The sequence below is a fragment of the Condylura cristata genome, unplaced genomic scaffold (assembly GCF_000260355.1).
Source record: "Condylura cristata isolate star-nosed mole 26May11 unplaced genomic scaffold, ConCri1.0 scaffold00010, whole genome shotgun sequence".
NCBI lineage: Eukaryota > Metazoa > Chordata > Mammalia > Eulipotyphla > Talpidae > Condylura > Condylura cristata.
Window position 1 is genome coordinate 8,650,420 of NW_004567111.1, and position 16,445 is coordinate 8,666,864.

The 16,445-nt window shown below is 39.6% G+C and overlaps 1 protein-coding gene across 2 annotated transcripts in view; it reads right to left on the reverse strand.

Moving 5' to 3' along the window:
- Positions 1 to 16,445, reverse strand: part of GPC6 (glypican 6) — a 975,543-nt gene that overhangs the window by 76,749 nt on the left and 882,349 nt on the right. The window contains exons 6-7 of one of the 2 annotated variants that reach the window (XM_012723230.1): positions 8,255 to 8,398; positions 4,285 to 4,314 (exon numbers count right to left, since the gene is read on the reverse strand). In XM_012723230.1, the coding sequence (XP_012578684.1) occupies positions 4,285 to 4,314; positions 8,255 to 8,398 (174 nt within the window). The remainder of the gene's footprint in view (positions 1 to 4,284; positions 4,315 to 8,254; positions 8,399 to 16,445) is intronic. The other variant, XM_004680069.2, reaches the window with a different exon arrangement.

The following is a 16,445-nucleotide window of genomic DNA, read 5'->3' on the forward strand; positions in this document are numbered from 1 at the left end:
AAGAAAGAAAGAAAGAAAGAAAGAAAGAAAGAAAGAAAGAAAGAAAGAAAGAAAGAAAGAAAGAAAGAAAGAAAGAAAGAAAAAGAAAAGAAAAGCATGGCTAATTTTCCAGGTGTAAGAAAATACTCATGAAGACAATCTTTGATGATAATTGACTGTGAAAGAGCTTAAGTACTAAAATTATTGTGTATTGCAGTTATCTTTCCACCTTTAACATTTATGAAGGGAAGTCAATTTTCACTCAAACAGGTTTCTTTTCATCTGGTTTTCTCTACAATGTTTATGCTTGAGGTTTATTGCTAGCAGTAAAGAGTGTCCAAGTATGTTATGGGAATAACCAAATTCCCAGTGCTTTAAAATGTATTCCATAGACCCCAGAGTCGCTTAAAAGCCTGATTGATTATACAGCAAATACATCAAAACTGGTATTTATGAAATATCCCATTTCTTCAGCTCTATCTCTCATAAGCGTGAACGTCCCATTTGGGAGTTGTGGTGCGAATATCTCAGACAGCTATGAGAAGAAATTACTGCAGATTTTCCATGACAAGGGAAAGGTTCTTTAAGCTGTTCAATAATTTAATAAAAGATCTATGTCAGCGGATGCCTCTCAGAAACACACATTTTAAAAGCTATGGTTTGAACACTTTGTATGGCTCAACTATTCAGCTTTCCTCATCAACTCACCCCAACACCAACTCCATATAGGAGTGAAGACAGATATTGTGAATAATTGTGCAGATGGACTTTTTCATCTGGCCAGTGTCAGAACTGACAACAAAGTTGCTGTTGAGTTTGTTCAAGAACAGGCAAAAAGTTCTGGCTTAAGCAGGGAGCATGAGCTATGAGGTGGGGTAGATAACAAAGAGGTTTCACATTGGCAATTTGCTTCTAGGTCAATGAAGATCCACTTGTTAATGTACCTTCCGCACATTCTTTATTGGGTTGCCTATCTTAGATTACAAAATCAAATTCCTATTTCCTGTAGGCTTATGTTTTATGAAACTCTATTCTAGCACTATTTCCTGCAGTGGCTACAGTGTGTACAACCAGTTAAGTAAGCAATGCTTTTTTTGCACACAGTATCACTTGGATGATGCTACCACTAATGACATTCTATGATGTAGAATGTACATGAGCGTTTTATTAAGGGGTATGCAACAAACAGTGGGATAAATGCATTTATTGATGGATTGATCACTCTAGAACACATCAATTTGGGTTTAACTGAAGTCTAGGGATTCTGAAAGAAATTCTTAAGTCTGAAGGGGAAAATAAGCATATGAACATACCATAAAAGAGATATAAAATCTATAGAGCCATACTTGGGACCTGAATGCATAACATTTCATTTTTATGACATACTCATAGTTCAGCAAAGTTCTTGCTTAAATGTTTCTGAGTACAAAAGAGAAGTTAACACGGAGTTGAAAAGAGTTTGTTGGTAAAATTATCTCCTCCCAAATGATTGCAGACCACTTATACCTAAATCAAGCTGTGCAAGTGTTTTCCTTTAAAATGTACGGCATGATTTTATTCTATTGTTGCAATGCATAGTTCTTGGGCATGTCTTAAAGCAGAGGCATGGAATGGATTGTGGTATTCCCAGGGAGTTACATAGCTGGGGACTCCTTTCTCCCTGTTGTATAAAACCCCAATACAATTAAACACAACCCTGCTTGAGCTGAAAGAGAGGTCTATTCTCCATCCTGAATCCACTATTTTTACACCTGCTTGCAAGAATAGGTCCCCAACCATGCCAACACAGTCCGCTCTCCCCTAAGTGTGAGCTGAACATTCCCCTGCAGGAGCGGGCAGTCAAACTGGCTGTCCAAGAGTGAATACCATTGGATTAGATCAGTGCATCCGGCAAGCCAGAATATGCATCCTGGAGCTAAGCCATCATGTTACAACTGTGTCTTATTCCCCACTTGCGGCTCATCAACCACCAACTTCCTGAGTGGAAAGAAGCCTCAGTCAGATGCCTCTCTGCCACCCCAGGCTGCGGATTTGTCTGGATGAGAAAGATACCCAGACCAAGTAAATAGGTTGGGTGTCTTGGTTTTAATGTTTGTATTTTCTCCCTCTTTTGAAAGCTCTCTGTATTTTGCTTCAGTTATGACCAGAGTTCATTGAGATGAAACTGGGGTGTCTCACTGGGGTTTTTCAGCAAATAAAGCAAGTCTGGGCAAGGCTGGGAAGTTCACATTCTCAAGTGGAGAGAGCTGTGGCTGTTTGTTTGCTGGGGGTGAATGGGTATAATTTATTCAGCTGCAGCAGAGGATTCTGAAAGCCAATCTGGCCTTGACCCATTTATCTTTAGAAAACTAATTAAAGTGGAGAATCTGGTTTACTGGTGTTCTAGAGGTTTTTTAATTCCTACCGGGGCTGAGCAAAGAAAGAGGGGCTGTGTGAGTGTGTGTGTGAATGTGTGTGTGTCTGTATGTACACATACACAGGCCTGTGTCTAAGGGAAGGTAGGAAATATCACTTTCACCTAAGCACACAGGCTGAGGCACCAGATAATAAAGCAGTTTCTTCAACACAGCCTGACATCCTTTTGAAATGCAAAAGAGTGGATTTAGCCGGATGCAGAATCCTTTGAGGTGACAATGAAATGCCATGGCAATTTAAAATGAACAACAGAAGGCTTTCCAGATCCTTACAACCAAGACTTCCTAAATCACCCCAAAATGACTCCAAAGAGGCATGGCAGAACATCTTCCCAACTAGCCTTTTACTCTGCAACTGGTATTAACCATCAGGCAGGACACACTGCTTTTGCTTGTTTGTTTTTGAACAAACAAGGGCTTATCTTGATGATATTTTGCAAGTTCTTCCATCTAGTATGTAATGATATTAACCTCTTTGTCACCAGTAGCAAAACAGAAGGTGCATTGTATTTGGGGAAGAATCAAGTACAGCAATAGACATTTGACTTTTCTTTTTTTTTTTGACTTAGTGAATGGAGATGGTGGGAGGCAAGTGGGCTGGCAGTTCTGCAGAGGTGAGCAGGGAGAAGATGATATGATTGCATTCTTTCCAGTGTGGTCGAAGAAATCATTCTTCTTGATAACTATCAGGTAGGGAGATTGAGCTAGCTCAGCTGCTGGAAATCTGGAGACACCCAGAGAATAAGCTGGGAAGGACAGGCAGCAGCTGTGGGGGCTGGAGATATCCTAGCTGTTTTCTGTAGGACTCAGCTCATAAGGCTCACTTGACCCACTTCACTGGGCGTTCTCCTCCCATCTCCCACACAGCAGCAGCAGATTTTAAATTATCTCTTTTCTCTGTTTCTTCCTCAACATTTTCCCTGCCAGAGTATTCCTCATCCAGATTTACCTCTTAACTTACTTCCCTCATCCAAACTGCCCTGGGCTCAGACATCTGGAATGATGAATAGCAACAATTTCCTTTTAAACAAATGCATTTTAAGAGAGGAAGCTTAGACATGGTGTTAACCACTGTCTGCACTGCTGGCCAGGCAGGTATCTGGCAACATGATGCTGAGGTGAAGGTCACATTTTCCCCTAGGTTCACGGTGTGATGTGAGGTCAGATCTTTATTAAGGGGCGTTACTAGCATGGAAAAGTATTCTAAAAGCCAGATGAGAATGAATATCAAATTATTTAAGAGAACTTCTTAAGTTTAAGAACTTTACTATATAAGAAAACCTGGTCAGAGAACTAGGTGTTCCTCATTACTCTCAGTACAAATCACTTTGTATTAAAAAAAAAAAAAATGCCCAATGCTCCCTCCCTGAACAGCCTGAAAGACATCAGTAAATTTAAGTAGGAGAAAAAAGAAGAGTAAACAAACTGTTTCTTAACCCTTGACATTCTCTATATCCCAGCTAATGGAAAAATTAGCTTCGTATTCATGAGACCTGATGTTGGTTTGTTGTTATTATTAGGAAGGTAATTATTCGCTCAGCACAAGAAGAAAAAAGCCAATATATTCTATCAGGGAAGAGCGAGTTTTTCAGGCAGACTACACATTGTCTGAACATTAGGACAGAATTTAAATCAGTCACCAAATGAGTTAGTCTTATACAAAACTTCGCCTGCAAACTTTGTCACGAGGAAGGAATACCAGAAAGACTGTTCACCAGATACGCCAAGCAGAAATGAAATTTCTGAACCTGCTGGTCTCAGGCAAGGCTCAGCGGCTCTCTAGACAATTTGGAAAGGGGATGTGGAGGTGGCATTTCCCAGGAACTCTCTGGAATGACCATATACAAAGACAAATGAGGATGAGAGGAAGAATAAGAAGACCAAAGCTTACACTATGTTGCATTGTCCTCCACACAATCCTCTGGGAAGCAAGAGGAAAACAAATTTAAAGGAAAAAGAAAGAGAGATTATTCTATACATAATAGCACAGCACAGACGTTATCATCAAGCTTTGTGGGCTGGTATTTTACCACCCCCACCCCAATTTTCTAAGAAGGACCTATGGACTATTTGAGAGGCCCAGATCACTCAGCACCACATTGGATACTTACTAGAGTCACTGGTCTTAATCACCCATGGATGAATGAACTTCAGAGTGTAGTTTTGTGATTTTAATGTCTATTTCTATGAAATATATTTATGGAAGGCACACAATTTAAAGCAGATTTTTCTCTAATGAATTAGCTGGAGTATAACAGAGACACTTGTTACCTGAGTGTGTCCAGGAACTTTACAGCATGCTATATTCTAATTTTCTGAGCTGTACAGCTAATTGCCCCTATAGGATGATATGAAATACCTCTGGATCCCTGGCTCTTAAATATTGAATTATTTTATATTGATTGATTTTTTTTACACTCTTCTTAGTGAAAGTTCAGTAGGAATTTCTTTAAAAAAAATAGTTTTGTACCAAATTTACAACACATTATTAAAAGAATTCAGAGTATACAATTTAAGAAGGAAGCAAAAGAACAAATTTCTTCTTGAGTCTAAATAATCACCTATGGATCTTTCATCTACAGTAACAGTGGGCAGGGACAGAAAAGGTCCGTGTTGATTACAGGAAAGGCATGGTGGTGGGAATAGTTGATAACCAAAATTCTGGTGACCTTCATGTTTTCACCAAGTCATGGTTGCTGGCGAAGGAGATGTGATGAGCCTGCTTACCAAGTGTCACTGAATGTGGATTTATATATTCATTCATTATTGGATAATAAAATAATTTTAGGGTAGTATGCCTGAAAGCTACCCACTACTTACACTTATTCTTATGCCCAAAGGACTTAGGCGAAACACATGGAAATAGATCCCAGGGATAGAAAAGAATCTACAAATTTCTTATAAATACAGAGGTTAAAAAGGTGAACTGGATGGATTTTTGTTTTCTTCTTTGTGTTCAATTTTTTGAAATCAGGTTTTAGCAGCAGTTTAAAAAACATGGGGTTGAGTTTTATTTCTGCAATAGGCTCTGTAATTACCAGGTCATATGAAAAATAACTTTATAGTAATTGATATAAGAACACTCAGCAGTGAATACCACAGGGCCTGGTTTTAAATGGTAGGAAGGGAAAGCATTGCTCTCCTAAGGAGAACCTTACCTTGAATTGCTGCAGTTTGGAGAAAGGGGTGGGGTGCAAGGGACAGTCTTTGGATGTTGTCCTTAACACTGTTTACAGAAATAAAAGGAAGTCTTTCCCTTGGCTCCCTTTTCTGGAACACATGCTTCTTATAAAGATTTAGGAAACACACTTTTAGGGGGTTCACTTTGATAGGAACAGGTACATTAAGCTGGTTTACAAAGCCATTGGAGACAACTGGAAAGTCTGAGACACCCTCAAGGAGAGCTCAGCCTTGCCTGCTCTAGGTAAAGGCTTCACCTTTCTGCTGTTCAGAACCCTGAACTCTCAAAGGGAAGGACGCCCTGGGAGGAGCCAGTTGCTGCAGAACAGATTCTGATGTTAGTTTCAGATCTAACTTGGATTTCTCCAGAAAAATGAGTAATTCCTTTTGATGTAAAACAGATCCTTGTTTCTAGGGGAAAAGGCACTCCAGGTAGGTTTGTGACTGGCTGTGAGTAATAGATCGCTAATTCTTACAATTGGGGGAGGAATCAGGTTTAATTTGAAATGAAATAGATTCCACCACCACTCTCCCTGGTAGAACTTGAAGCCACACCTCCGAGGAAGGGAGTATTATATGCCTTCAGAGCAGATTTGAGAATAAAATTGGCTTTAAATTTGTGTGCTCTGAATCTGGATTCTTACGAGCTGACTCTGGTCTGTGGTTTTCATTCACTTATATTTTAACTCAGAATCATATTTTAACTATTACTAGTTCTTTTCAGAAAAAAAAATGATAAAAATATTTTGGGGGGGGAGTAAAGAGCCTAAGTGGTCTGTTATTTGTCTTTTCAGACCTGTATAATTAGGATATGTTGAAGATTACCAACAAGTTTCCTGGTAAATGGCTTAAATTCTAATTTTCCTACCTTTCAGATTTTAAGCATCGTGTGAAATTTTCAAAGTGTAAAAGTTTCATTTCACTTATGCTAAATTGCATGAATACTGCTGTCCTGAAAAAAGACTTTCTTTTGCAGCTTCCCTGTATGTCCCTCTGTGTGTTTCTCTTGTATCAAAAGGAAAAAGGATGAACTGATAGTCATAGAATCATTAAATTGCTGATAGTCACAGAATCATTATTTTGCTTAAATTCAATGCAATTTTAACTAAGTGCCTCATATACCCCAATTATTTTTAAATTTTAAGTGCCCTTCACATGAGATGTATCTTAACTGGTTTTTAAGTGCACAATGCAGTATTGTTCTCTTAGACATGATGGTGTAGAGCAGAACTTACTCATCTTGCATCGTGGTGTAATTCTTCAACATGAGTTTATGAAAACTCCGAAAAGTATATAGTTGCAATAGCTAAGTCAGGGGTAACAAAAATGGTGGGGGAGGGAAGCTGTGCCGACTAGAAGGATCTTGATATACAAAGGGATTTGCAAAGTAAAAACCCAAACTCTGAATGCTACTGAAGTTATCATTTCAAGATAAACCAACAAAAATCAAATTGCTAGCTGTTTGGTGGAATTTAATTAGTTATTTAAGAGAAAAAGGTGACTGACATAAAACTTTTTCTAAAATTATGAAAAGATAGTAGATACCAAGAAAAAAATTGAAGTAATTACTCAGGTGGTTCTTTTTTCAAGCCTACACAAGAAGGGGGCGTTTTTTCATTGCTAAAAAACAGTAATAAATTTATAACATGATTTAATGGTCAGTGACTCCATTTATTCCTTACTCTGGCACTTCTTGGATATGCCTTTAAGCACATTTGATTTTTTTAGAGAGAAATGCTATTATGTGCTTACTTCTAGGTCAAACTCAACCAATTTAATCTTATGATATTAAGATATTATCTAAAACAATAAAGTAATTTATAACAGCAGCTAGCAGAAGCATTTTTATAACAGACACATTGAAGATCCGAGTTTATATGACATAATCAGATGAGGTTCAAGTGTTTTAGAACTTTAAGGTTTTATCTGCTAATTTTACATCAAGATAATTGGCAAACCAATATTAACAGCACTAACAATTACAGGTATATAAATTGTTTATAGTACTATAATTTGCATTGGAAGTAATCAAGCAGTATTTCTCTGAAATTATGAGCTTTTAATTTTTTATAGCAAAACGTGATGCTTAGCACACATTAAAACTTGCATTAACTATGTCTGTGGGTGTATTCTCAAGTAAATTGTTTTGATGATTACATATCATTCAGTCCTCTGGCACACATTTATATGGACCAAAAAGCAACCACTTCTAAGAATGAAAACTTTTTTTTTAAAGACATGCAGGAAAGAAAAATTGGTAGCAACATGGATGGGGGTGTCTTGGCAAAGTTTTTCAAACAAAAATCTTCCCACACAGAAGTCATCATAAAGTTCTACTGTATCATAACTGAATAACTGATTCAGGGGAATAAGAAATGTTGTTGTAATTGTATCTCTAGAAGACAGAGCAACTTGTCTTCAGATGAATAATTCAGAAGACATATGAAGTAAAAAAAACTGCCCACTGCCTGAGTGGATTCATAGTGATAAGATTTCCTAGATCATCTCATTTGTGACCTAAAAGGAAGGGCTCATTACTTTTCAATATTCTTATTAAGACTAGGAGCAGAGGTTAGAAGGTGACTTTCACACCCAGCTCTGTTAGAGGCCCATCACACCCCCTGAAGGCTGAGCTTGGTGACAGAACGATCCCCCATGGTCATGAATTCCAGACAACTCACCAGCCGGTCCAAACTCGTTCCTGCAGCAGTTGTGGGTCTTTCCTCGGGATTATAGGGCCTGAAACGTGTATTGAAATTTTCAGGAGCTGAGCGGGCAGATCTGAGTGCTGGAGCTGGTTTCGGTTGGCCACATCCCTGGAAGACCTGCACAAGTCATTGAGAAGTTAAGCAAGTGACACAACGAATTTCTTCAGATCATGATGTGGAAGGTTGTGATGTAATGACTTGCATATTTTTCAAGGAACCTTAACATTCTATAAGCTCTACAGTTGGATTTTCTATTTATGAATTTTATTTTCTTAAATTTTATAATAGTTTATTTTCACATATTTTTGTGCATTTTTCCATCTCAGTTGCAATTCCCTTGGGTTTCCCATCACCAAATCACCCATGTGCCATCACCATAGTCCAGTGCATTTCCTCTCCACACTGTTTTTGATCCCATTCCCGTATAAATTTTATTTTTTAAATAATTTATTTATATCTATTTTACATCACTGTTCACTTTTGTAAAATGGCTTTCTTTTTCAGGGGTTGTCCCCATAGAATTTCCACTACTAACTCATCCATGCACCATCACACTTGTCCGGTACGCTCTTCATGCCCTTGTTCGGTACGCTCTTCATGCCCTTGTTTTGAATGAAATAAGCAGAAGGAAAGAAACTAAACTATTGGAAGGTTTCATTTACAGGAAGAATATCCTGGTCCCAAATAAGGGACCAGGAGAAAAAAAAAGAACAATAAAAACACAACACAACAAAAATATACAGACAGCCATAAATCAGACTCTCTGCAGGGGACGGGCAGGAAGAGAGGTCAGAACGAGGGCCTAACATGGGCATGTTAAACACTGCAGCGCATCTGTAACGCAAGAATCACCCAGACAGATAAGGCGTGACTTATTCCACGTCCTGACTCTTATTTGTGGGTATGCCTAGTACCCCAAACTAAACCTGAGCATCAGGACTTAACAACCTCTGCAGGTTCCGGCAAACTGCAAAGATTTCGCCCCCTCACGCTGTCTCCAATGAGGTCGGACAGGGCAGGTGATGCTCTCTCCTTGTTCAGTGCTTACGCTGAAAGCCAAGTTCCTTTGGTGGTCTAATTCGTGCCGTATTTCCCTTATTTTTGTGCTTTTGCTTGGCGAGTTCCTGTTTAAATGGTCCCATAAGCCCAGCTCTGAAGTGCTTTCTAGAGCTCTTAAGTACAAGAGGGCTCTGGGATGTGTCTTATGGAGAAAACCTGTGCTAGATAAGCCCTGTTCAGGTGTGTTTCTAAAGTCTGACGCCATTAGTTCGATGTTAATGAATTCGCGATAGACAATAAGGAAGTTGTCTTTAAGGAGAAACACACACAATGCAAGGTGACGTATTGATTACTTGGTGAAAATGTGACTAAAAGCTGGCAAGCGTTTGACCCTGTATTCCCTTAAGAGTAATGGCTCAGTATTCGCTGATTCAGTGTTTGTGGTGACTTTATAGACCTCTGACAAATAATGAGAACTTATTAAAAATAGAAATTGAAATAGCTACTTTACAGAATGACTCCAGGATCACAAAAATGTTGTCACAGACATTTTCATGCACTTGAATTTGGTATTCAATAAACATCCTTTTGGGACTCTTGTTATCATGACAAATATATTTCATGTACAGCATTGAAGGCCAAATAACCTGAGTGACTCGCCTTTGAATAATGAAAACCCCGCCTGCAAGAATTCTTTGAGAACATTCTCCTGAGCAATGGTGTGGAAATAGGACAAGCAAATGTGAATGGAAGCCATATAATGACAGTTTTTCTCTAATTTTGTTGTTGACAGCTGTTCATGTCACAATTAGGGTTGCTAAGGGAAATCAAACATTTTATTGTAATGATCTTAGGGACTGAGCTGCCAGATTTTTTCCTCAGTGGTTTCCCTCACGTTGGTAAGGGGTATTTCCTTTGCTTCATGCTCTCCACTGGTTAGCAAGATAATACCTTTGCCAGAATTACAGGAAACGTAGTCACTTTTGGGAAGTTTTGATGAAACTTCACTTTTTCTATTTCTTCTATTGCTAAAAGTGAGATGACCTGAAGCTTAGAGATTTTGTTTTTTGTTTTTGTTTTTACTAAATTTTTCGGGATTACTTATGTCAACTCTTTTCTCACGTGTATTTGTTTATTTGACTTTATTACTTTTTTTAAATGGGGAACTCCTATTCTTGCAGTCATACTAGGAAGTCAGCATTTCATTTGATAATTACTCCATTGTTCAAAATTGATTTATAAAAAAATGCTTACACTGTACACCTGTAGTCATGACTCCAACTTTTAGCACTCTCATTCAAGGCTGAAGATGATTAATTATTACATTCTACAGACAGCACAGTTTCACTCATTTAACTCTGAGGCCAAAGCCCTGCACCACAGGTGTGAGTTTAGAATACGTTCCTTCTATTTTCGCTTTTTGATTCTGTTGTTTATCTCTAAAATAAGCATTTTTTATCAAGCATATTATGGGATTGCATTGAAGTATGCAGAAAGCTCAGGAGGGTCATTCCCAGTGATGAATTCTGTTTTGCGACACAATTCATTTCGTTTTACCATTACAGCTAATTTTTCCTTTGTTGTATTCAGAAGTTCTCCCTCCACCCAACATTTCACACAAAGGCATGCTCTTTGTCTCACTGTTCTTCAAGGTTGGTCTCAACACACTGTCGATTATTCTCTCGTTCACAATTTCCAAAGTTGATGGTATAAACCAGGGTGGTACAGAGAATGGGATCTTTTCACCTCCTGGTGGCCTGGTCCAGGCAGATGCAGGCATAACATTTCAGATGCCAGGGGTTTGTTGAGTGTGCTATTTTGAATGCTATGAAAATGACAGCTGATTTTTAAACTGAATTAAGCCTAAGGCAAAACAACATTAATGGCATTGCTGGGATTTCTTGAAGCTGGCATTGAAAGAGTTAACAGACCTTCTTAATTTGCCCTTTGGGAAGAGTCTGGCTCTTTGGTTTAAGTTAAATCAAAGGAACAAGAAAAGCCCTGAAAGAAACTGCTGCTCAAGGGGACATTTCATCATAACAGAAAACCTCATGTCATGTTTGATTTATTTTGGTGGTGTGGGGGCTGATGGGGGAGGGCAGGTGTTCATTTTAACAATAGAAGTTGGCAAAATAAGATAGCTTTCAGGTTTGGATTTTGAGGGTGGCTTCAGTGAAGACATTATGGGCTCCGAAGCAGAGGAAAGTAATGACTTCTTATTTTTACGTAAACAACAGCACAATGAGATGGAGACTTGTCCAAAATGAATCTTGAAAGTCCTCAAACAGAGATTCCACAGACAAAAGGGATTGTCTGTAGGAGTCCTTTAAAGCAGATGGGCCAATCCTAGGGATCAAGAACTACTTTTCAGCATTTTGCAAAACCTCCAGGAACCGCTGTAAAGGAGACCAGAGCATGCGCTCTTCCTGTCTGCCTGGCGTAGTATAATCCCACACATGGTCCCAGAGAGAATATATGTTAAATAACCTCTCTCCATCACATCCCTGAAACAACCCACAAAGTGAAAATGGATCATTTCATTTTTTTTTTTTAGATTTATTTATTTATTCATATAGAGCTGGGGTTCAGCCCAGAGGAGCAGGGACAGTGAGAGGCTTCACCAGAGACAGAGTGGGGAGCAGAACAGGCAGATCTACGAAGTACACTGCTGAGGGGAGCAGCGGGCGGGTCAGGAGAGGTCTGCCACACCATGTGGATCACCTCCCGGGTGGGCGGGGATCGAACTCATGCTGAAGTGACCTCAGCTTCTTAGTGCTGTGCTTTAACCCACTGTGCCACCAGGGAGGGCCCTCATTTCATTTTTAACACAGGCCGTTGGCTGGCTAAACAAAATATTTTCAAAACATAGGGTTCAGGGGATGGGTGACAGAAGCAACCGTCATGTAGAACAACTGTGCCATCTCAGACAACGTGCTACCTGTCACAGAAGAAGCAGAGTCGGACAAGTTCCTGTGACTCATGAGACAAGCGGTAGGTTACTACAAAAGACCAAGTGGCCTCTTTCCCTGGTGCTCTGGGCACCCCCACATTTGATGCTCTGAGTAAGTACAGAAAAGGATGAAAAGGGTTGTAAGTTACAGGAGTCAGTAGATCTAAGTTTTCCTTTTGCAGGGGTCAGGGATGGAGAGGTGATTACAACATGAACATGAGATGGTATTTAAGGCACTTCCTGAGGAAAGTGATGTAGGTCGGCAGCAGAGGGGGTGAGGACAGCAGATCTTGAGAGGGCTCTCCCTGGGGTCATTTTCCTCCCATGTCAAATGGGAGCACAGCAGGTTTTCCCAGAATGCTACAGTCCACATCGACGAGGGAAACAAACAGTTCCCGGCTAGGGTTGTGTCTGCTTGATTTGAGTGGGGTTTCTTCCACACCCACGCACATGCAAGCAAGACTCCCCAGTGGGAGTGCGTCCCCTCCCCTGTGGGAGTGAGCATGGGGGTGTGATGCACCCTGTGTTGTCCTGTCTAGGACAGGGACCCATCTTGCCCCTCAGATGCTGGGTGACACTCCGGCTACCCAAGACCTTGAACTGGAAGAAGCAGGCTAGAACATGAATGAATACATGAAAATAATGATATAACATTAGAAATGTTTTGGGTCTTTACTTAGATGCATGGTGATATTTTTGTGACCAGAGATAGGGTGCAGGAACTTAACTCTTATTTCTCTCTATTAACCTCTGGTTAATAGAGTCTTACCATTGAAATTGTTTTAATTAAATTTGTATTTTTGAAGAACCTCTGGATGACATTAAGTGAGGAGTCACTGTAGTGATATTATTTACCACGCAGGTATGCCTGATGTGAAAATGTAATACACAAGACCGCAAAACAGAATGCAGTGTCTGGAAAGTAAGTGCTTGATAATCATCAGCTAATTACATCACTGTTGGTTCTATTCTTTCTATTAAGTTTTGGTTCCTGAGTGAGCACATTTAAAGGCAAAACAGTCTGAGCTGATGTTCCTTAAACATTTTCCACAAAATATTATTTTCTGAACTGTTAATGCTATTATCCAAGCCCCAGCTTAATATGCCATAATGTAGAGCTTTTTGCAGGCCCTTACCACGTCAGCCTGTGTTCTGACATGTCAAAAGATGGGGGGACATCGGTGTTGTTTCCCAAAGTGATCTGGTCACACAGTTTCCCTGAAAGGTTCTCACAAGATCAGTCCCTCACCCTGGGATATCCTGCGAGGTTGTTTTAACTGGCCAAAAGGAGAAGTGATTCAGATATAGTTGCATTTGCTTAGAGGTATTTACGAAGCCACCCCAACACCTACTACCTTTAATTCGAGAGAAGAAATACTATTTTAAGACACTCAAGTTCTTTTTACAACAGGACAGAGGTTTCTAGAGGACAGAGCTGCAGGCAAAGTCACCTTATTGTGGAACAATGATTAGCTCTACTCCTTGAAGAACTAGAATCACTTTCTGCCTCCTGCCTGTCTCCCTCCTAGGGATGTTGAAAGGGATAATTAGATAATTCAAAAAGGTATTTGGAAGTTCCAATGTAGACAGATGCTACAGATGCACAAAGGAATTATCTTTCCCACTTAGCTGACTTGCAAAACCTGTGGATTTAGGGAAGATAACTGGCTCATGAATCTTCTTTCTTAAGAGGATTACAAAGATAATGTCTCAGGAAGATGTGGGCATCCTGGCATGAAAGAAACTGACATTACAGCTAGTGCTGAGAGAGGGACATTTTAGCATTTAGAAAGAAGGGGGGTATGTTGATAAGCAGTTTGAGTGTTAGGTCTTAGGTTACTAAATACAAATATTTTTCCTTTAAGAACATCACAGTATCTTAACATTTTCTCCTTAAACAGACGCACAGCCTGCACACTTTTCCACAGGCAGATACTTATGTATCTTTGTCTTCTGCAGGCTAATTATACATTCATAGAAGTCATTACTGACAGTCAGAGAAACAAAGACTGCAGCTCAAGCCTGTCTCTGCTGTGCTTTCTCAGAAAAATTCAATTTTCTCAATGGACTTTTACTATGGTGGAAAAAATGTTGCGATTCCCATGTAGCACTATGAAAGTTACAAACATAAGTTTAGCCTTTCATATTTAAATATAAGTGATAATTAAAATTACCCAGATGAAATTGTGTTTTGAGAACATGCCATATTTTATTTACTTATTAGATTCTAATTGATATTACAGTACTAATGAATGAACTACTAGTTAGATGACCACTTGGGGAAATTCAAATCTATCTTGGTTGTTCCCAAGGAAACAAAAGCTATCACCCCCACAATGGCTTGCATATATTTTATACAGTTTGTGGTCATTATATCCACAAGAGAAAGGTCATGAACAAGAGTCGAACAGCTTGAAGTACTAGCTTTGTTCTGTCTCCTTACACATGTGTGACCTAGGAGTAGCATGGTGTCCCAATTCTCAAGGCTGTTGTAAAGATGGAGAGACCATATAAAAAGACACCAAAGAATGAAGCATAATGAGGTACTATTAATTTAAAAGAAATACTCTCTAATTAAACAGGAGACTAAAAATGAGTAAATCAAAATCTAAGGTGATGCACAGATAATTTAAGCTCTACAAAGAAGATAATCTTACATATTTTGTTCATCACAATATCTAGAAGCTGTACGACTTTTTGGTGGATAGTATGGGTTTAAAAATAACTGGACTGAAAGATGAAGAAATCTTTAGTCGTAATTTTGCTCTTTCGCAAGCCCATGTTGAAGGCCATTAGATAGTTTTCTGTAACAAGAAAAAAGATAGGAAAGGAAACAGAACCTACATGGCAGGAGCACAGATGTCAGTCCCACCCCTCATGATATACCCCATCACAATCAGTTCTCTTCCAAATTAAAGGTTAGCTCTTCCATGCTGGGGCTCTCAGGCTGTAGTGAAGCATTCACCCAAGTAACAATACCATTTCCTATGTCCCTTACTCCATTTACCATGCAGATTAACAAAACCAAACCAGCAACTTTGTTTAAACTGCTAACTAGAACGGAAACAGTTGTCTCAATCATCTAATGATAGCTGCTCACAGACGATTCTGCGGAGAGAGTCCGAGGCTTGGTCATCTGGTGATGGTCAGCCAGAATCAGGGGTCTGAGACAGACCTGGACTCCCGTCTCAGGTGGTGTCTGTTTCTTGTATAAAAGTGGAAGCCACCCGGGGCTGTTTGCACAAACCCCCTTCCTGACTGTCCCACCTTGTAGAAACCCCATATTCCTGTCTCTCGTGGTCTAGGTTCAGTAGAGCTCAGCACTTTTTCAAAGTGGAAGGGAAATGTGAAGATGAAAATTGGGGGTGCTGGGCGCTGTCCACAGAGCATCTGTAATATTCAAAACCATTTCCTGAATGGTAGGAGCCCAAGGAGCCCCATCGTCACTGTGGAACGAGATGGTACTGGCGCTAGGGCGCCTCATTTCCCACACTTCACCCCTGGTGCCTAAGAGCATTCTGCTCATACCCTAGATGTGCTTTCTTGAATACAAACTTAAGACATTTTAGGATTGGCTTCTTCCTATAGCTGTAACATTGCAATAGGCATTGTGCAAACATTTGAAATATCGAGCTTTAAAATTTTTTCTTTTTTCACTTTTGCTAGTTTGCCAACTTTCTAGGGCTCGCCTTTCTAAGAAAACAGGTTTCCCTCCTCATGACTCAGTACAGTCACTCCTCCGCTCTCACGCCTTTCCTCTCCCCCCTTCTCTCTCTGATTTATGCTTTTCTTGCCTTAAAGATTGATTACGATGGTCCCATGGCCAAGTTCTCTGGCAAACTGTAAATCCCTGGATGGGATCAGGAGTCTGTGAGAAGAATTCTGGGTTATCCTGAATAAAGTCAAATCATCAGTTTTAGTTTTGGCTGCTGTTCCTTGGCTTCAATTTTCGAAAGCCAGCTACTGTGTCAGTTTTAAGGTTTAAAAAATTTACTCCCAAGGCTTACGCAGCTTGCTTCCAGAATATGTGTCAGATGTGTCCCAAACTTCATAAAATTTTTTCTTCAATAAAAGCAAATTCTTTCCATTTGCTGGAGAAGACTTTTTAAAAATTTTCTCCTTGAAGGCTTGCATTCCTTAAATAGCAGAACACCTTGATATTTCCTCCTGTGTCGAGAGGGAAGAGTTACAAGCAACTAGACAAAGCCTATTTTG